Raw genomic sequence first — 23,890 nt, forward strand, 5'->3', positions numbered from 1 at the left:
ATAATTCACTTCTGCACCCTAAAGGTCTTCTACGTTGAAACTTATCTTCAGGAGGAGACTGCCTTAGGCTATGCTGAACTTTATTCTGGACATTCCATTGCGGCTCTATACATAGGGCATCCTCGTGAGCATCTTACTTTGATTTTCCCAGACACTTCATGGTGAAAAACTGATACCATGTCACCTACACCTTTCTCCAATCAAATCCAACAAGTCTCCCTGAAGTTTATTAAAAAACCAGACAGAGGACCCCAGGAGGAGTAGAAGAAGCAAAAGGGAAAACAAATCCACAGTTTTTCATCCAAACCATGCAGAGATATTGTTTTGACTAGCGATTTAAAACACTTCAAAAACTGAAAGTACCATGCAAATGCCACGGTTGATAAAGGACACGTGCGCCCAACGGGATTAAAATACGTTTATGAGAAAGAGAGGCTGAGGATCTAATGAACCAGGCACGAAGCAATTGCTAAAACGGGTGACCTATTCCCTCAATGGAATATCAGATTTGGCCGTGCTCATTTCCATGACTTCTCAGCTCTGCAGAGCCGACTTCTCTGAGCTGGGTTTCCTTAGAGGCGGGGAGCATCAGACAAGCGAGGGATCTGTGACTTCAGAGCAGTATTTGCAACACCACTGACTAAAAGCAGCTTGTTAACTATTACGTGCCCTCTGGAATCTGGTATAACAGCGCTCTAAGGCAATCGCGAGTCTTGAAAAGGCAAAGGTTGAAAACAAAAATGCAGTGATATGTGTGTGGCAGAATTTCAAGATCTGTCATTAAAATGGTATTTGGTCGGGGGTGTGGGGGGGCGGCTTAAGGAACAGAGAAATCAGAACCTTGACAGTTTTAGTTAAAATGTATAGATTTGGGGGCACCTGGGGGGCTCAGTCGTTGAGCGGCCGACTTCAGCTCAGGTCATGATCTCGTGGTTTGTGGGTTCAAGCCCTGCATTGGGCTCTGTGCTGACAGCTCGGAGCCTAGAGCCTGCTTCCGATTCTGTGGCTCCCTCTCTCTCTTCCCCTCTCCCACTCATGCTCTGTTTCTCTTGCTCTCAAAAATAAATAAACATAAAAAAATTCTTCTTAAATGCATAGATTTTAAGAAGTGATATTGGGAGAGGAGAATGTGAAAGAAAGGGAGAGGCAGAAAGGGAAATAATTTTTAAGAAGAGATTAATTATGATATCATGTTTATGACAAATACTATCATTGTTTAGAGAAAGAAAGAAAATATGTGGCTTTTTGGGGTATCACTCATTTAAAACATTTTTCAGGTGCATAAACACTATTTTAATGACAGAAATATATTACTTTTCTTCTTTAAAAACTGTAGATTTGATTTAATGACTTTTTTTTTTAATGTTTATTTTTGAGAAAGAGAGAGCGTGAGCAGGGGAAGAGCAGAGAGAGAGGGAGACAGAATCCGAAGCAGGTTCCAGGCTCCGAGGTGTCAGCACAGAGCCCGACGTGGGGCTGGAACTCACCAACCGTGAGATCAGGACCTGAGCCCAAGTTGGAGGCTTAATCGAATGAGCCACACAGGCGCCCCTGACGGGGAGTGGGAGGGTAGGTGATGGGCATTGAGGAGGGCACCTGTTGGGATGAGCACTGGGTGTTGTACGGAAACCAATTTAACAATAAATTTCATATTAAAAAAATTATAATAATATCTTTTTTTTATAAGGAAAACAAAATCCATCCCAAAGTATTTGTGGAAAATCATTTGACCATCCGTTTCCCCATCTATAAAATGAGTTGTTTGGCCTAACTATCTCTAGGGTCCTTTTTAATCTAATATTGCATATTTTGCTTCGAATGGTGAAATTGATAAAGACATACTAATTCACTAAACAATTATCTTATTTACATGTTGGCATTATACCATCTCTGGAGATGTCATGGGGAACAAGAAAAATAAGATTCTTCACTCACCAAATTGATTGTCAATTGGAGAAATCCAGGCTGGGCACTGCTGGTTATAACCCATAATCTCTACAAAAATGATGAAAATGTAACTGTTCAGGGCAAATGATCACCTCTCTTTCAGCCTGGCAAGCTTCACTCGTTGTTGTTAAAGTAGCAAAGCTCCCTGCCCCCACCCATTTCTTTGTAAAACAAACCAAAATCTAAATCACAATACTTCAACGAGATTCTAAAAGTCCCTGAAATCAGATGGTCGTTGGTGGCTCCCAGGATGCTGGGCTGGTATTGAAATATTGCCTTTTAAATAAAACATTCCAAATGGAAGCGGGAGGGGCCATGTCATTATCATTTTCTAGGCTTTCTACCGAAAGAAACCCCCTGAAAAAAACAAAAAACCAACCTGTTGACCACTACAGGTCAAGAGGGAATGAAGTTCTGAGCCGGGCACATACTTCTCCTTAATCTCTGCAACAGCCCCGCAAAGGAAGTGAGCAACATCATCCTTTCTCCCCAGATGAGAAAACAGGCTCAGAGAGCGAAGAAATTCAGTTAAAGTCATGTTGCCAGAAAGTAGCGAAAAGGATTAAAAACCCAAGTTTTTCCGGCTCCAGATGACCATAGTCTTTTCACTACACAATGCTTCCTCCAATAAGCGAAAGCTTTGAAGCCGCCTTTACTAAGGTCCATTCTGGGGAACACTAATGAGGCAGGATGATCCAGGAGGGAGCCTAGATGGGATCCACGGTCACGTAACTCCGGGCAATGCCAAGCACATTAAAGGCGGTAAAATATTACATGAAGGAAATGTGTGATTTTGTTTAATCAGCTTTTCCCCAAACTCATTTGACTACCAAGCCCAGATTGTTTTTTCCATTTAATACACCTTGTTTGAGGAAAGCATCCTCGAGACTTTTGACTGGAAAGCTGGGGCTTTTGGTGAATGTGCCAAGCTCTGCCTCTAGACTTCTTCCCAGCCTGCACTTAACCTGCAGGTTAACCTCCAGCCCAGCCATCCCTGCTGCAGACTGGCATCCCCCATGGCCACATCCTTCTATCCTGGCCGTTTCTCCCATCTCATGGCGTTTTGTGAAAATACGAGTTTTTCATAAACATTCATTAATATAGACTTGAGTCAACCGGGAGATTGTTGTAGGAGGAAACCAAGGACCTCCCTTCAGTCAACAGGTTTTCACTCTGATTCCAACCCAAAGTTTCACGCATCTTCCTAGTTTACTACTCACTAAATGTGTGAGTGCCTTCACCCCCTTCATTATTCTACATTTTTAAAGTCCTAATTTAGCTTTACACCTCCGGCAAGGTGAAACGACCAGTCAATAAAATAAGAAATAACCATGAAAAAAAAATACACACTAATAGTTCTTGAAGCTAACAAATAATTTGGCATATGCTTAGTTCAGTGAAAAGAGGGAAAAGGGTTGAATGAGAGCTTTGAGGTGAAAATTCTGTTTTCAAATGAAATTAAAATAAACAACTAGCAGTTATAAGGGAAGCACTTAAAAAAATGTATAAGATTGGGGCACCCGGATGCCTCAGTCGGTTGAGCAATCGACTCTTGATTTAGGCTCAGATCATGATCTCCCCGTTCATGGGTTCGAGCCCTGCATAGGGCTCCTCACTGTCGGCTCAGAGCCTGCTTGGGACTCTCTCCCTCTCTCTCTGCCCCTCCCCCCCCCCAATAAACTTAAAAAAAGTAAGCCATCTCTCAAAAATAAATAAACATTAAAAAAATGTAAGGTACATTCTGCTTTCATGGTAGCTGGGTGACAGGGGTGGTGGACGGATGGACAGAGTTGGAGGCAGATAGGGAAACAGACATAAAATAATACAATTAGCATATTTTCAGTGCCAGTTCTTAATAATTCATGTGGGCTGACCCTGAAGAGAGACTCAGCCTAGGGAGAGGGGAAAAAGGGACGAGGAAGAGAGAAAAAAGGCTCGAGCTGGGCCCTGAAGGAGATTGAGGTTTAGACAGGCGGAGAGGCTGGGGGACAGTGAAAGGCAAAGATACGTTTGGGGGAGAGTTGATATGGGATTTGTCAAGCCCACTGGCCAAGAAAGAATTCTTGAGACACTTCACAGCGAGGAAAGATGTTTTTATTACGGCACGGGGAGAAGATCCGTGGGCAGAGTTGCGTTGTGACTGTCCGGAGTGACGGATCATACAGGGTTTTCTACCCTATGGAGGTGGAGGTGACTAGGGCTCCAGGAGATTGAGTCCAAGGTTCCTGGAGGTCTGTTATTAAGATTGTGTTTTCCTTGTAAATCATTAAGACAGTTATAAACTGTAGCGGAGTTTCAAGCCCTACATGACTGTGATCTTTATCAGTCGACCATTCGTTCTTCCTTTGCTTCATTCTTAGTGGTTACTGGTACCTGAGGAATCCCCTCTCGAGGGAGTGGGTTGTGCAGTGTCAGGGCCCGCTTTACCCTCAGTTTGCCTTTTGCCCCCATCAGAGTGAAGAAAGGATCCTCACAGCTACAGAGGGAAATCAGGCAGGACAGGTAGGGTTGGTCCAGATTTTAGATAGCCCTACAGAAACCATCCTGCTGGTAAGGACGGAAGGAAAGGTTAAAATCTGACTTAGGAAGTCCATTAAACTGCATAGTAAGTACGAGGAGATAGATTTTTGAATTTTACAACTGGCAGGGCCCTTAGAGAAAAGCTAACAGATGTCTGTGTAACCCATTAGTCAATCCCCTAATCCAGCCCCCCTTACTCTACACATCTGATAACTGAAGCCCAGAGAGGTCACTCGATTTTCCTAATGTCACAAAGCTTCGGGAGCAGGAAACCAGAACCTAGAACTCCTGTCTTCCGACTACCAAGACGTTTAGTAGTCATGAATGTAGGTGCCAAAGAAAGGAAGCGTAGGACAGGGGCAAGGCCCTGACACAGGCACATTTGCCAAAGGGGTGGTTTCTGTTTGAAAAAGTCTGTTTAAAATAATTAAGACAGGGGCGCCTGGGTGGCGCAGTCGGTTAAGCGTCCGACTTCAGCCAGGTCACGATCTCACGGTCCGTGAGTTCGAGCCCCGCGTCGGGCTCTGGGCTGATGGCTCAGAGCCTGGAGCCTGTTTCTGATTCTGTGTCTCCCTCTCTCTCTGCCCCTCCCCCGTTCATGCTCTGTCTCTCTCTGTCCCAAAAATAAAAATAAACGTTGAAAAAAAAATTAAAAAAATAAAAATAAAATAAAATAATTAAGACAAACAACCAAAGACCCCTTTTAACTGCTCCGCCACAACTTAGCACGGCACCTTTGCAAACAAATACGTGATGTTCAGAGGCTGCTGAGGGTAAAGACACCAAAATTACAGGAAAAAGGAAATTTTATTTCTACAAGGCAGCATATCTCAAAAGACATACGGGAAAGAGTAACAGAAAAGGATAAACTTTCCTGATTAAAAAAAGCGGCCTGCTAGGATCTTCCCTTTACCCCACGTTATGATCCTTTTATTGTTTACGATTAGGGACACACTAGGCATCTAATCGCTTGAAACGTGTTTGGGCACGAAAACCACCACAAGCTGAGGCGCCTCCCATGGGGGCAAAGACGGTCACGCGGCCGCTAGCAAGCGGGGCCACCTGCTAACGTGGCGACGACTCTCCCGCCACAGCGGCGCTCCCTCCCCCCGCCCGCGGGGCGGCGAGGAGGGCGGGTCCCGGCCGGCGCCGCGGACCGCGGGCAAAGAGACTACCACTCCCGACTCCGCGCGGGCCCGCGCGCCCGGCCGCCGCAGGCGTGTGGCGCGCAAGGCATGGCGGGACTCGTAGTTTCCATACACACACCCCGCCCCCGCCTCGACCCCCGACCCCGTCAGCGCTTTGGAGGCGGGGAGATCCTGTTTTATGTAAATGCCCGGCCCTTGCCCAGCCGGCTTCCCTTTCCTCCCTTACCCTCCCCCCACCTCCTCCTCCGAGAGTTTGAAAATTCCCGCGGAGCAGGCGCCGAGGCCTCTACACTCGCGAGAACTCAGGCCTCCGCGCCGCCATCTCCTTCCCCCGCCGCCCTCCCTCCGCGCCCCGCGCCCCGGCACCCCGCCCCTGCCCCCTGCCCCCCCCAACCCGGGTCCCGCCCCGCCCCTCCCCTCCCCTCCCGGGTATATAGGACTCGGTCGGTCGGCCCAGGGTAATGCTCGGAACAGGGCTGGCGGCGTCAGCGTCGGGGACGCCGAGTCGCGGGGAGGAGGACCCGGAACCGCCGCGGCGTTTGAGTCGCTGAACGGCGCGCCGGCCTGCAGCCGGCGGAGGCGCCCGCAGGGCTGTGGGGCTGCCGCGGCCGGCGAGGTCGCGGGCGGAGGCTGGAGGTTCGGTGCGGCGGCGGCGGCGAGCGCGCCCTGCCCGTGGCGGCGGCCGTGTCTCCCGGGAGATGCTGTGACGGCCCCGCGCGGGAGGAGCTCGCGCCCGGCCTCGCGCCCCCTGCACTCGGCCGTCCGCCCTGCGCAGGTAGGGGAAGGGCGGGAGGGGCCGGGCCGGCGCGCGAGGGCGGGTCCGCGCGGCCTGGGCCGCAGGGCCGCGGGCCTCCCCGCGCGCGGCCGGGGCGGCGGCCGGCGGGCGGACGCGGTTGGCGGCGGGGGGCGGTGCGTTCCGGGTCGGGGGGGGGGGCCTCCGGCAGCGGGTTACATAACCACCTCCCGGCAGAGCGGCAGCACATGGCGGCGGAGAGGCGTTGCGGGGTCCACCCCCCACGACTTCCCCGCCGGCGTCCCGCCCGCGCCGTTCTCCGGGGCGGTGGAGACCTTGGCCGGCCTGTCCCCGGCCGGGCCTGCGGGGCCGTGGGGCCGCTCCTGCGCCGGCGTGCGCTCCACATGCTCCTGGGCCTGGCTCGGGTGAGTGGGGGCGCGGGGAGTGGAAAAGTGCGGCGTGGAACCGCAGGACGTCTTGGAGCGGCTGTTAATCTGCCTTCCGTGTCCCCCCTGCCAACCTGAGGACCGTCACTTTGTTACTAGTTGACTTCTGCGGGGCGGTGGGGGCGGCGGTGTGTGTGCTCAGCGCCAACGGGGTCCATGCTCGCTGTTACCTTTTTTCAAATTGGCAGTTTTCTGAGAAGTGTTTGGAGGAACCCGGGTCCTTTAGGATAAAACCCAGGTCTCTCGGAAACTCTGAACTTCAGTTGATTCTCAAAATATCCTAAAGAACCAGCAGATCTTAAGAAGCTCTCGTGAGCTTTGACTGTCTGGGTCAGTGACCGGGGGATGTCAAGCCCAGCTCAAGTTAATGCCCGCGGGATGCTCTAAGTGCGTTAAACGCCACCGGAGATGTCCGCGTTCTCTCCATCCTGTAATTTTTGACCCCTTTTTTTCCCCACAACCTACTACCGAAGTGTTCCCAGGTCGCAAGACAGCAATAATTAAAATACACTTAAAAAATATTGTTCTTGGGGGATAGACTCCTCTTGATTAAAGACGAAATAAACATTGTCTTCTGACCATGAAGATGCTCAGGGACTCCTCATTTTTCTTGAGAAGGAAGACTGACTTCCCCAGGTTAGGTCAGCGGTCTCTAGAGTCTACGTCTGTTCTGTCCAGACTCAACTGTGCTTCAGCTCTTCCAGAAAGCTCCCCCACTGCTGGGCCCATTTTCTTGGAAATGTACTTCTTACTCTTTTGCTTGGAGCCTTGGGCGCGGTACCTGCTTTCTTTCAAGTGCTCAAATTTCACACCTTCCTCGGCTTAAATGCCATCTTTTCTAGTGACTTTTTCATTTCCCCTTCTCCCACATCATTTATCTTGTAGCATTTATTTGTGTCTAATATTCTGTCCTTGATTATGTATCTCCTAGAACGCAACTCTTTGAGGTCAGGAAGCGGGTCATCTCTCTGCCCTTGCATTCCCTTCCCAGCACAACTTTTTAAAAGTGCTTGGAGCTTCAAAAATGTTTGAGTTAACTTTGAAAGAGCAGCCACTACGAGGCTGGGGATTCCAGAGTCCACTGGCAGCTTCTATGTGCATCATAATTCTTAGTCTTTACTGAAAAGAGCCAAAAAAAGTAAAAATGCATACAAAATGTCCTGTAGATGTTTGTTCAGTATATGTTACAGTAGAATTACTGAATTATTTGGTGGGATTCAGTTGCTTTCGAGCATATGTATGTTTTCTACAGAACTGATTTGTGGTATTCTGTTGCTAATAAAATCTTTCCTAGTAATTTTGTGAATTTTGTTTTGCTTCTTAATGTGGAGACAACATGTGTTTAAAAATACTTAAAAATAAGTTGGATCCAGTACTGGAACCCAATATTGAGCCTTTTCTTTTTAAAGTCTTTTTTTTTTTAAGTTTATTTTTATTTTGAGAGAGACAGAGACAGCGCAGGTGGGGGAGGGGCCGAGAGGGAGGCAGAGAATCCCAAGCGGGCTCAGCGCTGAGAGTGCAGGGCTCAAACGCACAAAACCATGAGATCATGACCTGAGCCGAAACCAAGAGCCGGACGCTTAACCGACTGACCCACCCAGGTGCCCCGTGAGCTTTTTCTTTTTAATAGACTTTATTTTTTAGAGCCGTTTTTAGAGCCGTTCTGCTCACAGCAGAATTGAGTGGTAGGTACAGGGAGTTCCGGTACACTTGCCCCCATTAGCAACATCTCCTGCTAGCGTAGAACACTTGTTACCGTTGATGAACCCACATAGACACGTCATTGTCAGCCAAGTCCATAGTTTGTATTAGGGTTCACTCTTGGTGGTGTGTGTGCTGTGGGTTTGGGACAGATGTATAATGACATAGATCCACCATGCTAGGATCATTCAGAGTAGTTTTTACTGTTCTAGAAATTCTGTGTGCTCTGCCTCGTCCTCCTTCGCTCACTGCTAACCCCTGGCGACCACTGCTTTTTTTTTTTTTTTTTTTTTTTTTTTTTTTTTTACCGTCTCCGTAGTTTTGCTTTTTCCAGAATTGTCATGTAGTTGGAATCATGCAGTGCAGTATGAGACCTTTCAGGTTGCCTTTTTTCACTTAGTAAGAATTCATTTGAGTTTCCTCCATGTCCTTTCATGGCTTGGTAGCTCATTTCTTTTCCCAAGTTTTATTTGTTTGGTTTTTAAGTCATCTCTGTGCCCAATGCGGGGCTCCCAACTCAGGACCCTGAGATCAAGAGTTGCATGCTCTACTAACCGAGCCAGCAAGGCACCACGCTCATTTCTTTTTAGCACTGAAGAAATTCCATTGTCTAGATGTTCCACCATTTAGTCAACCCTTCCTTCATTCTGAAGGACATTCAAAAGGACACCTTAGTCCTTAGTCCTCATACCTGTGAGGAAAGCTGTTTTAACACCTTTTGTGTCGTCTCTTGTGTGGACATGAGTTTTCACCTCCTTTGAGTAAATACCAAGAAGTATGATGGCTGGACCGTATGGTAAGAATATGTTTAGTTCTGAAAGAAACTGCCAAATTATCTTCCAGAGTGGCCGTTTCCACCAGCGGTGAAGGAGAGTTCCCGTTGCTCCACACCCTCACCAGCATTTGGTGGTGTCAGTGTTCCGGATTTGGGCCGTTCTAAAAGGTGTGCGGTGGTATCTCATTGTTTCAATACGCATTTCTCTGATGACATATGCTGTGGAGCTTCTTTTCATGTGTTTATTTGCTATCCACGTATCTTCATTAGTGAAGTGTCTGGTAAGGTCTTTGGCCTTTTTAAAAAAATCTTTCTTCTTGTAAGGTTTATTTATTTTTGAGAGAGAGCGAGTGAGCACGCACAGGCGAGCAGGGGAGGGGCAGAGAGAGGGAGACACAGAATCTGAACAGGCTCCAGGCTCTGAGCTGGCAGCACAGAGCTCTGCGGGGCTCGAACTCACAAAACTGAGATCAGGACCTGAGCTGAAGTCAGACGCTTAACTGAGCCACAGGCGCCTCTGGCCATTTTTTTAATTGGGTTGTTTTCCTGTTGTTTTTTCAGAATATTGAGTTTTTAAAAATTGATTTTATTGTTCAACATGTCTATTTCTGTTCCCTGCTAGTATCTGGCTGTCCTAACTCACCGTGTTTTAGATCTGTTAGTTGCAAGGCATTGTGACTGTCTGGAATTCACAGGAACAAGATATGCTTTTTGACTTGTAGGAATTCATATGATAATGGGGAAGACCGGCAAACATAAGTAATGAATTTCAAAAATAATATTTATGATTGCTTACCTAAAGGTGGAAAGGAGCGAGCTCAGAGATTCGATTAAGTGGGAAAGGATGGGTCTATTCAGACCATGCTGGGAATTTAGCGTTTGAGTGGTGGACAGGGTCTTGGCAGATGGAGATGGACAGGGTACGGCATAAAAGAGGGAAAGTACAAGGCTGTAGCAAACTGATGATGGTTTGGGGAGGCAACACTAAAGATAGTCTGGGACTGCCAGGTTGTAGAGGACTTTCACTGCCTGAGGCTGAGGCTGTCGGTTTTTATTTTTTTTTAATTAAAAAAAATTTTTTTTTAATCTTTATTTATTTCTGAGAGACAGAGTGTGAGTAGGGGAGAAGCAGAGAGAGAGGGAGACACAGAATGCGAAGCAGGCTCCAGGCTCCAAGCTGTCAGCACAGAGCTGGACGCGGGGCTTGAACTCACGAACTGTGAGGTCATGACCTGAGCCGAAGTCTGACGCTCAGCCGCCTGAGCCACCCAGGAGCCCCGAGGCTGTTGGTTTTTGTATACGTAGTAGGGAATCATTGGAGGGTTTGGAGAAGGGAGTGACATAACCCATCTGTGCTTTATCAAGAAGATGAACAATATCTTTAGCTCATTGGCAGCCAGCACCACGTCATGCTCTGCCTACCTGGCCCTTGAGAAGGTGTTTAAACTTTCAAAATTCCCTTTCAGAGGCTGCCAGTGCTGGCATGTCACGAAGGCCAGGATTCTACTTAATCTTGTACGATACTGAGCTTGGCGGCTGAATGTGTGTTTGTGAACATGCATGTCTATATGGGATGTTCTTTCTAATCGTATGATTTTTAGAAGTTCTCTTCACTGTGCTTAAAATGTTAAAGTTCACACTGTAAATTTGGGATTCGAAAGGGCTTGCTTGAAACCAGTTTTTCCCCTGTAGATTCAAAGGCTAACTTATAAATTTGAACAACTTTCTCTTTCATTCACTGAACACCTTTTCGAACTCCTTCACGTCGGGCACTATGATAAGCTAAGAGTTGGAGAGAGAAGTATTCACCTTTTCTAGAAGCTTGGGTGTGACATGAAGACCATATAGAAGTGCAGCATTGCATGCACCAGTGAGTGGTAGAACTTGGACTTAAAGCCATTCTAATTCAAAGTTCCTGCCTTTTCTAGTACTCTGCATGGAACCTGTGATTATCGTTCACCTTGCTACTTCTCCTTGAGAAGCACCTTGAGAGCTTTGAGAAATTCTTTTTACTCTTGACATAGGCATCAGTGTAGGGTGGAAGTTTGAGAACGCTGCTCCAATTCCTGACTAAAGGCTTAAATTCCTGTAGGTAGGTAGAAGCTAAGTGTAATTAACTTGCAGGACCGAGAAGTGGATTTTAATTGTTACCTTAATCCCGAGAAACAATTGAATAAAGAGGGGACACGGTGAGATGAAGATAGAAAAAGACTTAGGAGGAAGCTAGGATTTCAGCATTTCATTTTTGTGCATTTTAGCATATGGTAAGCATTTAGTCTTGGTTGAATGAATTAAGGAATAGATTCAGAATCGATAAACTGATTATCCCTTGAGTGTGGGGGGTTAAATAGGATCACTAAAGAAGTTAGCACCTTCAAGAATTCAAAGTTCTAGAGTCTTCACATTTAATTTCTAAGTTTCTAAGGATAGCACTAACCTAACATTGTTATACTGTTAACCTTTTGTGGAAATTTCTGGGCTGTAGGACAGATCTACAGTGTATTTGGGATTGCTGTAAAGGAGCACCTGTTGGGTGTGCTTGGATGTATGGTGTTGAAGTGGCTGTAGGCTGTCTTGTTACCAGCCTGAGTTGAAAGGCGTTTGGTTAGAGCAAAAGCGTCAGAGCTTTGGAGAAGTATGGCTGCACCCTGGATGTACCGTTACAGAAATCTGTCCCCATTATGCACTTGTGACTGGGCCCAGCAGAGAGAACATCACAGATCAATTTGGGAGAAGTACTTTTACAGAAAAGCTGGACCGCGAGTGTGCCTGAGAACCGGCGTGGCAGGCCTCTCCCCATGAAGACCAGCACAACCTCACCACCCCCACCCCCTCACCCCCTACCCCCATGTGCCACGTCTACTGACAAGAGTGTTGCAAAGCTTCAGCTCTAGTGGAAACAGCATCAGGTCTCTTTTTGCAGGCAGACCAGAGTGGACCCTAGTTGAAACTCACCACACTGTGGCCAAGGTCCAAACACTCCCCACTCAGGCGAGGAGAAATTCTGCAGAGGACTGATTTGAGAGAAAGAGCAGCCAAAACACAGCAGCGGAGTGCACACAGCATACACCAGAGACGCTTCCTGAAGCGTCAGGCCTTAGATAGTATATGACCTCTGCTTAGGATAGGCATTACTCTAAGGAGCGGTGTGTTAGGCTTTCCTAACACAGAGAAGAAGACAGAGCCCTAAGACAAAATGTCAAGATGGAGGAATTCATCTCAAAAGAAAGCAAGAAAAGGTCATGGCCAGGGATCTGATCGAAACAGATACAAGTAATATGCCTGATCCAGAATTTAAAACAATCTCAAGGATACTAGCTGGGCTTGAGAAAAGCATAGGAGACACCAGGGAGTCCCTTACCCCAGAGATAAAAGGTATAAAAACTAGTCAGGCTGAAATAAAAAATACTGTAACAAAGATGTGAAACCAATTGGATGTGATGGAAGAAGACGAAGAATGAATCGGTGATACAGAAGATACAATTATGGAAAGTAAGCTGAAAAGAAGAGGGAAAGAAAAAATATTGGATCACGAATGTAGACTTAGGGAACTCAGTGACTCCATAAAGCATAATAACATTCGTATCATAGAAGTCTCAGAAGAATACAGGGAAAAGGGGGTAAAGGTTTATTTGAAGAAATCATTGCTGAAAACTTAAGTAATCTGGAGAAGGAAATATATCCAAATCCAGGGGAGGCACAGAGAACTCCCAATAAGATCAACAAAAGCAGGTCAACAACAAGACATACCACAGTTAAATTTGCACAATGAGATAAAGAAAAAAATTTATTTTTGTCATAAGTGAAATAGTTCCGTCTCTGGTCTCTCACTTTTGTTAATCTATTTCTTTATGTTGGTAGTTTTTGTTTTGTTTTTTTTTTTAATTCTTAGCAACCAGCTTTTGATTTCACTTCTTTTTCTTTTTATTATTATGATTTTTCTGTTTCATTAAATTCAACTCTTTTATTCCTTCTGCTGATGCTGGGTTTAATTTGTTCCTATTTGTCTGGTTTCTAAAGGTGGAAGCTTAGGTTACTGATCTGAGATCTTACAGAGGTTTGGTGCTATCACTTTCCCTCTAAGTACTGCTTTATACTGCATCACACAAATTTTGATACGCCATGTTTTCATTTTCATTCAGTTCAAAGTACTTTCATTTCCCTTTTGATCTCTTTGATCCATGGCTCATTTAGAAGTGTGTTATTTAGTATCCAGATATTTGTAAATTTTCCAGATGTTTTACTGCTTTTTAGTTTCCTTGTGAGCAGAGGAAAGGCTTTGTATGATTTGAATCCTTTTAAATTTGAGATTTTATGGCTCAGGATATAGTCTATCTTGGTAAGTCATTTGTGTGCGTTTGAAAAGAGTGTGTAGTCTTTTGTTCTTGGGTAGAATCACCTATAAAAATCAATCAGGTTGGCCAGATGTGTTTAGGTCTTTTGTGTCCTACTGCTCTTCTGTTTAGTTGTTCTATCACTTGTGGAGAGAGACGTGATGAAATCTCCAATTACAGCTGTGGGTTTTTATGTTTCTCCTTTCAGCTCCTAGTTTTTGCCTTATTTATTTTGAAGCTCTATTATTCAATATAAATGTTCAGGATTGTTAATGTTCACTTGGTGAGTTAAGCACTTTATCATAATGAAACGAACCTTTTTATCCCTGGTAATATTCTTTGCTCTGAATTCTACTTTGATATTCATATGGCTGTTCTACCCTTTTTTTTTTTTAATCAGTGTTAGCGTGATCTAGCTTCCATTTTTACTTTCAACCTAGCTAGCCTTTTTACTTAAACTCTTGCTTTTAAAAAAAAAATCCAATCTGACAGTCTGCTTTTTAATTGGATCGTTAAAGTCATTTCATTAATGTGGATGTAACATGGTTCGGTTTAAATCTACCATCTTCCAATTTTTTTTTTGTCCCATCTGTTCTTTCATTTTCCCTCTTTTTGTGCCATCTGTTGGATTAAGTTTTTATGGTGATATTTTATCTCTTTCATTGGTAAATTAGCGATATAGTTCAGTGCATGTGTGTGTTCAGTGGTTGTTCAAGGGTTTACTGTGTACATCTTTAAATTATTGCCGTCTACCTTCAAACAGCATTAGAGCATTTAACATACAGTAAGAGACCTTTGTAACTGTGCTTCCATTTCTCCTCTCAAAGCCTTGTGTTATTGTCATTTGTTTAACTTGTAAATATGTTATAAATTACATATATTACTGTCATTTTTGCTTCAAATAGATAATTGTCTTCTGAGGAGATAATTGCCAGTTTTTGGTGGTCTGTATTCTTTTGTGTAGATCTAGATTTCCATTTGGTATCATTTTCTTTCGTCCTGAAGGAATTTCTTTAACATTCCTTGTAGTGCAGATCTACTTTATTTTACCTTTTTTTTTTTTTTTTTAATGTATTTTCAAGTTAGCTAACATACAGTGTAGTCTTGGCTTCAGGAATAGATGCCAGTGATTCATCACTTGCATATAACACCCAGTGCTCATCTCAACAAGTGCCTTCCTTAATGCCCATCACCCTTCCCCTCCCACCCCCATCAACCCTCATTTTGTTTTCTGTATTTAAGTGATGTTTTCACTGGATGTAGAATTCTAGCCTGACAGCTTTTTTTTTCAGTTCCATTGTTTTCTTTCAGTTATTGTTCCATTGTCTTCTGGCTTGCATCATTTTCCACAAGAAGTCTCCTGTCATTATTACCTTTTTCCTCTTTGCAGTGTGACACTTTTAAGATTTTGTCCCTTGATGAGGATGTATTGGTGGGGGGGGGGAGTTTCTTCGTGTTTCTGGTGCTTGAGGTTTAGCGACCTTTTTGATGGTGGGTTTATAGTTTTCATCAAATTTGGAAAATGTTGGCCAATAGTTTTGAAATATGCCTATTCTCTCTTTTTGGAGATTGCTTTTGCATATATTAGGGTACTTAATGTTGTCCCACAGCCCACTGATGCTCTGTTCTTGCCCTTTCTGCCCCAGCCTTTTTTCTCTTGGTGCTTCATTTTAGATCATTTCTATTGTGGATGTTTACATTCAGTAATACTTTCTGTGTCTGTCTATGAATCTCTTTCAGCATATTTCTCATCTCTAGAAGTTTGACTTAGTCTTTTTAAATATCTTCTGAGTCTGAGTCTTTCCTTGATGTGCTTATGCTTTCCTCTGTCTTCTTGGACATGGGGATTATAGCTAGAATAACTGATTTCGAGTCCTCATCTGGTAATTCCAACTTCTGTGTCATTTCCTGGTCTGTTTCTATTGGTTAGGGTCCCCCCCCCCCCCCGCCGCCTTATTATAGGTCATATTTTCCCACTTCTTTTGCATGCCTGACAATTTTTGACTGGATGCCAGATACTGTGAATTTCACTTTCTTGAGTACTGAATATTTTTTTGCATTCCTTTATATATTCTTGAGGCTTCCTTGTTCTAGGGTGCAGCTTAGTTATTTGGAAACAGTTTGATTCTTTTGAGGTTTGCTTTTGTTTATACAGGACCAGAATGAGTATTAGACAAGGGCTAATTTTACCCCCCCCCCCCCCGCCCCCACTGAAGCAATCAACACCATTCCAAGTACTCTACTCAGTCCTCATATATTATAAGGCTTTTCCATTCTGGAGCTATTCCTGGCCTTCTGTAAGCTTTAGGGACTGTTTCCCTTCTGTTTTTCCCGTGATCCATTCCTTGGCCTCTGGTGGTTTCCTTACATGCTTACGCTGATCATATAAAGATTCAGGGAACCCACTGCAGATATCTGCATCTCTTTGCATCTCAGATCTTTTATCGGATCACCATTCTACCTGAAGCCTTCTATAGATAATCTTTTCAAACTCTCGTTAAGAGAGAGTTTATTTGTGGTGAACTCTGTCGAAAAACGTGTTTCATATCTAATGATAACTTCAGTGATCTATAATTATATGTTGACAGCTATTTTTGCTTAGAATTTTGAAGATATTCCAGACTTCTGGCTTTCACTGTTGCTGAAAAGTCATTTCTTTTTATTTATTCTATATAGGATTCACTGGTCCTCCTGATTCCAAAGAATTGGTGTGTCCAAGTCTGGGAAGTATCTTTCAGAATATTGCTTCTACCTTATCATTTAATGTTATATTCTGAGGGATTTGGAATAAACATATGTTGGCCCTTCTCCCTCTCTCGTCTCTAACTTTTTTAAGACTTTATTTTTAAGTAATCTCTATACCCAACTGGGGGCTCAAACTCCCAGTCCCAAGATCAGGAGTTGGATGCTTCACCGACTGAGCCGGCCAGGCGCCCGACTTGGCTATAACTTCCAACTGCTCATTTCTTTTTCTCTGTCTTAGGTTCTGCAAGAGTTTTGGGGCTCTCTTTCTCTTTCTAGTATGCCATGTTACTTCTTTTTTGATTTGGTTTTTGTTGACTTTAGGTACAAAAGGACTATTTGCTGAGTGGATATGAAAAAGAATATTTGTAAGTTACAAAGAATCTTGGTGCAGTGAATACGTGTCTGCTCACCGTGGGGTTTTAGAGAAAGAACATTACTTTGGAGTCCTTGCGTTCCCGTCCCTTTCCCTCTTAAACTACTGTTGGGTTTTTGTGTTTATGGTTTCCTTGTTTTATTCATAGTTTTGCTATACATGTTTGTATTCTTAGGTATTATTGTGCTTAGTTTCACAGCCTTTTTAACTCTATGTAAATGTAATCATTCTGCGTGTATTTTCTCCTTTTATTGTTTAGTGTCGTACTCTGGCGTTTTTCCATCTTGTTGCATATGCCACAGTTCTTATAACTCCATTGAGCATTTTTCTCCGTTGAGTTCTCAATTTTACTTAATTTTTTATTCCATAAGTTCTCTAATTTTTGTCAAATTCGCTTGACCACTTTCCATTATTTTTGTGAAGTTTCTTCCTCATTAGCAAGCTAGAACTTTGATTTCTTTAAACCTATTAAACGTAATTTCTGTTCTCTGATCGTTTTCAACATCTGAAGCTGATTCTGCTGGCTGTTGATCATGGTGTCCTTGTTACAGTTTGTTATTTGACTGTGAGCTCATTTTCTTGGAATTTCATCTTTGAGAACTCTTTGAGATTCTGGAGACTGTTTGGTGGTTTCTGTGGATTGTGTGGAGCATTACCAACCTGAGAAAAATTTATAAGAAATCCTTCCCTGGGTGTTTTCAGATAACGTAGCTTGAATTCTGGCCACCAATTTGTGTGAAGGGAAATTTTCTGAATAGAGACTCACAGTCATGGTCAAAACGGGCAGCATTATTGCTCCCGTCTTGCACACTGGGTGCTTTTCTTGCTGGCCTTGGTGCCGATGATACAGCCTATGGAGTTCAGTGTGGGGGCTCTTCTTAGCTTGCCTTGGCTCTGCCAGCCCTTGGCTTTACCTTCTGCCTCCGTGGATCTCAAGAGTCTCAGAAGAAGATCACAGTCACCGGCAGTGGATTTGGTAGCTAATTTCCAAAATTCCTGCTGTCTCTTCGTGTTTGACGTTGCCGATTTCATTCAACAAGTGGTATTTTAACCATTGTTTTTGGCCGTTGACAATAGAAGGGTCATTCCAGGAATCTAATCTTCTATACGTTGGAAGTGAAAGATAATTTTCAGGTTTTTTTCTACCCAGTTAAAGATCTGTCCCAAACTCAATCCCTGAGATTATTGTGTATTTGGACTCTTTTTGTGGACTTTCTCCCCCTTTCCTGTAGCAGTAGTTTTTGTAAAATTCATCAGTTTTTCCTGTTTGTGTGTGAAGTGTTCTTTCAGAGTAAGTCAGGCAATAAGATTAATTGCACAGAACCAGGCTTCAAACAGTCTGGGGAATCATGTATATCCTTAGGCCATCTGGCTTAATAAATCTTTACTCCTAAAGCCGTTGGGAAACATTTTATTAGGAGGGAGTACCTCAGACCCAGAAGCACATAAAATGTGTTTTATGATCAGATTTTAGTTTTAGTTTATTTACTCTCGTGTGGTGGCTGTTTGTTTTTTTCTTCTGGCTTAGGCATATTGTAGTACGAATATAATGTTATCTTTTACAAATACTTACAGTGAAAGCATGCGCGGCCTAACAGCACAGGTGACGGCTCTCCTGCGCTTGCCAGAGGTGACCGTGCAAGCCTTTGCGGAAGATGGGGTGACGTCAGAATGTGTGCTTCATGGCAAGCTCACTCCAGGTAAAATAACGTTGCTGAAAATTTACTGATGTGATTGATTTGTAAGAGAATAATAAGCACGTATTGTAATTTCCTTTAACGTGGGAGAAAACCGCGGCACCCAGTTGTAGTCGTCTTGCATAAACATCTAGCAGCTACAGCTGCATGTGTAGTAACACCCGAATACTCGAGAACACATTTCCGGTGAACCTTGGGTGGGTTTTTCCTTATTAAAAATGCTGTGCGTTTTTTATCTCTACACTACGTATATACTATATCTTTTAGTATTGAATGTTTAATATTGACTGTTCATATTTAGAAGGCAGAAATAATACACAGCTGTTATTTCTTTATAATCAGTAAGTTTTATTGGTGATGAATTTGGATTAGAATCTGAATAGTCTTATGAATAGAAAAATCTGATTGTAGGGCCCCGAGTAATACCCAGAAAGTCTTACTTACTAATTCCGTTAACTTGAACAAGATCTTAATAGATAGTTTTGGTCATATCATAGAGCAGAAAACCATACCAGAGTAGCCATCAAATTGTGGATTTCAGTCTAGTGAAAGATGCCGCAGGCGCCTTTTCTGAAAATGAATTTCACAGCCATCCATCCTGGCGGGTAGACAGTAAAACATATGGGTCACGTGGCTGTTTACAGTGCTACCCTCTTGAATATTGACAGTAGTGACGGTACTTACTGTCGTGCCAGGCACTGTAACAACTTCAGCTGAGATATTAGACTCTTCTAAGTAGACACTCTTCTGTGCAACTAAGAATCCAACAGGTTAAGTCACCTGCTCCCAGTTGTGCAGATAGCAAGTGGTGAAAATTATCTCTGAATCCATGTGTTCTGGGTCCCCATTGTGCCAACGCTATTTCCTTAAACCGTGGAGGCTCCCGTAGCTGTAACCTGGTTTATCCAGCTGTGTACTTGGATGCGTGGTAGACCTCACAGATTTAAAAGTTACCATTGACCCAGCTGCTCAAGGGAAAATTCGAGTCTGTTCTTGATTCTTGTTTTACTTCCTCCCCATATCTTCATCAGCAAGCACAGCCTTTTAGTCCTGTCTCTAAGATGAATCTCTAGTCAGTCCATTTTTCTTCATTCACGGTCGCCGACCAGGCATAGGGTGTCGTCTCCGCACCTGTGTCCTGTGCTCCTTCTTGTCCCTTTTCTGCTTAGCAGTGAGGGTAACATTTGAAAACAGAAATCAGATAGGTTAAAAAGCTCCGATTACTTTACATTGTGTACATGATAAGATCCAAACATGGCAGGTGAGGGGTTCAGAAGGGCTTCTGGCATTTCCTATTGTCACACTAGTTATGTCTTCTCAGTTAGATTTTGAACTCTTCGGGAATAGACTCATGGGTTACGTTTTATGAGCCTCGGAGCGCCTCGTTTAACTCTTGAGGTATAACGTATTGAAAGTGTGAGCTGTGGAGTTAGGCTTGTGATCCACTTCTGGCCGCGGTATTTGTAGCCATCTGGCTGGGGACAGGTTAGTTAACCGTGTGAAAGTTCAGTTGCTTTTTCTCTGTATTGGGGTGTGACAAGGACTAAATGAGATGGTCTGTTTTAGCATATAGCATGGTGCCTTTACCCAAATGTTTACTTTATTATTGAGATAATAGTTGTCTAATATATTTTACTCATCTTTGGACCACTGTGTTCTATAAATGGTTAGATTTCACTTTAGAGATAATGCGTCAAGTTACACATAATGAGCTACGTGTCATATGTGTAAAACATCTAACTTCTGTCTAGTTATGCGGTGTACATCGAAATAAGCAATGTTTTTGCTGTTTTCTTCTTCTTCTTCTAGGGAGAAACGCACTTGCTTGCCTGGCTTGTGGTCCACAACTTGAGGTAGTAAACTTTCTCACAGGAGCGCGGTTGTCTGCATATCGATTCAATGGAGTGAGTCAGCAGCCTCCTGTCGTCCTGGCTATGAAGGAGTTCTCCTGGCAGAAGAGAACCGGGTTGTTAATCGGACTAGAGGAAGCAGAAGGGAGTGTTCTCTGCCTTTATGACCTTGGTGTGTCCAGAGTGGTTAAAGCCGTTGTTCTTCCTGGAAGGGTAGGTACTGTTTTTTGTTTTTAATAATTTTTTTTTTTTTAACGCTAGTTTATTATTGAGAGACAGAGCATGATCATAGGAGGGGCAGAGAGAGGGGGAGACACACAGTCCAAAGCAGGCTCCAGGCTCTGAGCTGTCAGCACAGAGCCCAGTGCGGGGCTCGAGTTCACAAACTGTGAGATCATGACCTGAGCCGAAGTCAGACGCTTAACCGCCAGCCACCCAGGCGCCCCGGGTAGGTACTGCTTAAGATTCGTGAGCATTCTGCTTTCAGAACTAAGCCCCTGCTGGTCACACAGGTGTGTTCGCTTTGTGAAAATTCATCGAGCTATACATTTTTATAATTCATTTACTTCTGTGGAATCGTTGTTTTTCATTAAAAGTTCAAAATACAGAGGTTAAAGGCAGTATGTTATCAAAAGAACATTAAGTTCTTGGGGCGCCTGAGGGGCTCAGTCGGTGGGGCGTCCGACTTCGCCTCAGGTCATGATCTCACGGTTCGTGGGTTCGAGCCCCGTGTCGGGCTCTGTGCTGACAGCTCAGAGTGTGAAGCCTGCTTTGGATTCTGTCTCCCTCGCTCTGCCCTTCTCCTGCTCACGTTCTGCCTCTCTCTGAAAAATAAATAAATATTAAAAAAAAAATTTAATAATGCTGTGGACTAGATGTCTAGATTATCATGGAGCCATTCAATAATTTATGCAATTACTTCATGCAATAATACAAAAATTTATAATAATATAAATCCCAACATTTGAGGTATTCTTTTAAATTTCCCCTGACTACTCAATATATGTCATTCATTTACTTTTTTATCTATAATAAAAATTAAATTTCTCTACAAAGAAAAAAAAATTTAAGAAAGAACGTTAAGTTCTTTCGATAACAACAAATAGAACTTTTTATACTTGGTTAGAAAATTGCAAAGTGAAAATAGGGATGACCTAGTTGTTCTGATGCTCTTTTGTATGAAGAGGGTCATCTGTGTCTTGTCGTCTTCACTTGTGTTTTACGAGGACACTGGAAGTTTATATTAAAATATTGATTACTATAGTGTTTTTTCGGATTGTTTTTTCTTTTTAATTTGAGACTGTAGCCTTGGAGCAGTAGGGGAAATATGTCTTCACTGTTGTTTAAGAGTTGAATGTTTGTTGTTGTTTTTTTAAAGAGTCCAATGATATTTAAATAATGGATTCACTTAAAAACATTTTGGGGGGGCACCTGGGTGGCCCAGTTGGTTAAGCGTCCGACTTCGGCTCAGGTCATGATCTCGCGGTTCATGAGTTTGAGCCCTGCCTCGGGCTCTGTGCTGACAGCTCGGAGCCTGGGGCCTGCTTCGGATTCTGGGTCTCCCTGTCTCTGTCTCTCTGCCCCTCCCTTGCTTACGCACTCTTGCACTGTCTGTCTCTCTGTCTCCAGAATAAATACTAAAAGAAAAATAAAAATAATTTTTTTTAACATTTATTCATTTTTGACAGAATGTGAGCAGGGGAGGGGCAGAGAGAGGGAGACACAGACTCCAACGCAGGCTCCAGGCTCCGAGCTGTCAACACAGTGCCCGAGGCGGGGCTCGAACTCACAGACAGGGAGATCGTGACCTGAGCCGAAGTCAGTCCCTTAACTGAATGACCCAGGCGCCCCTAGAATAGAATTTTTAAAGTTAAAAGGGAGGTAAATGTCAAAATACTATGTTTTCACAGTTTGAGGAAACTGATGCAGTGGGCAGTGTTGGGGTCTGAAGTGGTCATAGCCTGGTATCTTAAATGTACTTACTTGCCAGTGTTGATTTTAAAGTCAGAATTAATTTAGCAGTTTATTGAGCGCTTACTGTCAGTCAAGCTGTGTCCTAAATTTGGGATAAATAGATAAATAGAACTTGGTCTATGCTGTTGAAAAAGCTAGTCATCTAGTGGGAAAAGACAGGTAATGAGATTACAGCCTAAATCCAGTAACTATTTTGTTTGATAAACTCAAGCACACGGAACATGGAAACACCTGGATGATTTCTGTTTATAGAGGTTGGACATTTTAGGCAAAGAGACCAGCATGTAAAAAGTCCTAGTGTGTGGAACATTTAGGAACTGGGCTTATTTAGAATGGCTGCGGGAGGGGACAGAGGAGGTGGGGTCTAGGAATGGTGAGGGTTGAGAGAGTGAATGGACGTGTTGCAGTTAGTGACCTCCACCTGAAGTCTTTGGTGAAGTCATTTTAAGTGCAAAGCAGAACTCTAGTATCAAAAGCTCATTGGATCGGAGTAGTTCAGGTAGCTGATGATAAGGAACCGGACAGGGAAATGACCGTGGACGTGGAGAGGACGGAACAGGAGTAGAGTACACTCAGGAGGTAACACGGACCGGCCCTGCCGATCACTTGGATGAGAGCACTTGAGAAGGAACAAGCAGTGGGTAGGTTCCTGGTGGCTCCGTTGCGTGGATGCTTGGTGTCCCATAGAAGAGGGAATACAGAAGGGAAAGATTGGGAGGGGAGTGATAGATACCTTCAGAAGAATTTGGTCAACTAGTTGATTTGGGACCAGCGCCCAGTATCCCCTCTTAAATTTGTTTGCTTTTAAGTGTCTCATTTTAAAACTAATGTACCATTATCAGTTACATGGTATTTGTATGAGGAATGCAAACCGAGTTGGATTTCTTGACCATTCTGAGAGGATTGAAGAGACTGGGCTTTAGTATTTGTCGACATTATTACCAGAAGTTAGACCAGAAAGACAATCCGTGAAATCACAGCTTTCAGAGTTAGAAACTCTGTAGAATGTTCTGTATACCAATGAGATATAGACAGCCAGGCTTTTTCTGTAATAATAAGTTACAGCCTGAAACAAACTTTTTACTCTGACATGAATGCATAACCCAATGATAGTAAATTTCCTCTTTTCTTTCTAGGACATTCATCAGCGTTACAATAGAAATCACTAAGTACTCAATTTTCATATGTCATACCCAATTTTTGTGAATTAATAGGAATCTGAAAGGAAGTGAACTAGCAAATAAAATACAGAATATTAGGTACAGACATTTAAAATTTGACCATGAGGGGCACCTGGGCGGCTCAGTCAGTCGAGCGTCTGACTTCAGCTCAGGTCATGATCTCACGGTTCGTGCGTTCGAGCCCTGCTCGCTCAGAGTCTGGAGTCTGCTTCAGATTCTGTGTCCCTCTCTCACTCTGTCCCTCCCCTGCTCACGTTTTATCTCTTCTCTCTCTCAAGAATAAATAAACATTAAAAAATGTTTAAAAAAATAAATAAAAATAAAGGTTAGACCTCTTCAGGCTTTAAGGCATAAACAGGACTTTTATTTTTAAAGAGTAAACCCGTAAATTTTTCTTGAATGATTTCTTTTTACTCTTCCTCAGGAGAACAGGCTATATGATGAAGGAGTAGCTCGTTGACAGTTT

The 23,890-nt window shown here is 43.6% G+C and overlaps 1 protein-coding gene across 5 annotated transcripts in view; it reads left to right on the plus strand.

Moving 5' to 3' along the window:
* Nucleotides 1-6,252: 6,252 nt before the first annotated feature.
* AHCTF1 (AT-hook containing transcription factor 1) overlaps nucleotides 6,253-23,890 on the plus strand; it is a 78,192-nt gene continuing 60,554 nt past the window's right edge. For 3 of the 5 annotated variants that reach the window (XM_047840058.1, XM_047840063.1, XM_047840062.1), the window contains exons 1-4: nucleotides 6,258-6,390; nucleotides 9,339-9,438; nucleotides 18,298-18,422; nucleotides 20,229-20,482. In XM_047840058.1, the coding sequence (XP_047696014.1) occupies nucleotides 18,305-18,422; nucleotides 20,229-20,482 (372 nt within the window). In that variant the 5' untranslated portion in view covers nucleotides 6,258-6,390; nucleotides 9,339-9,438; nucleotides 18,298-18,304. Of the gene's footprint in view, nucleotides 6,391-6,589; nucleotides 6,774-9,338; nucleotides 9,439-18,297; nucleotides 18,423-20,228; nucleotides 20,483-23,890 lie in introns of those variants that run through there. The other 2 variants (XM_047840059.1, XM_047840061.1) reach the window with 2 other exon arrangements.

This window comes from Prionailurus viverrinus, chromosome F1, assembly GCF_022837055.1.
Source record: "Prionailurus viverrinus isolate Anna chromosome F1, UM_Priviv_1.0, whole genome shotgun sequence".
In the NCBI taxonomy this organism is placed as follows: Eukaryota; Metazoa; Chordata; class Mammalia; order Carnivora; family Felidae; genus Prionailurus; species Prionailurus viverrinus.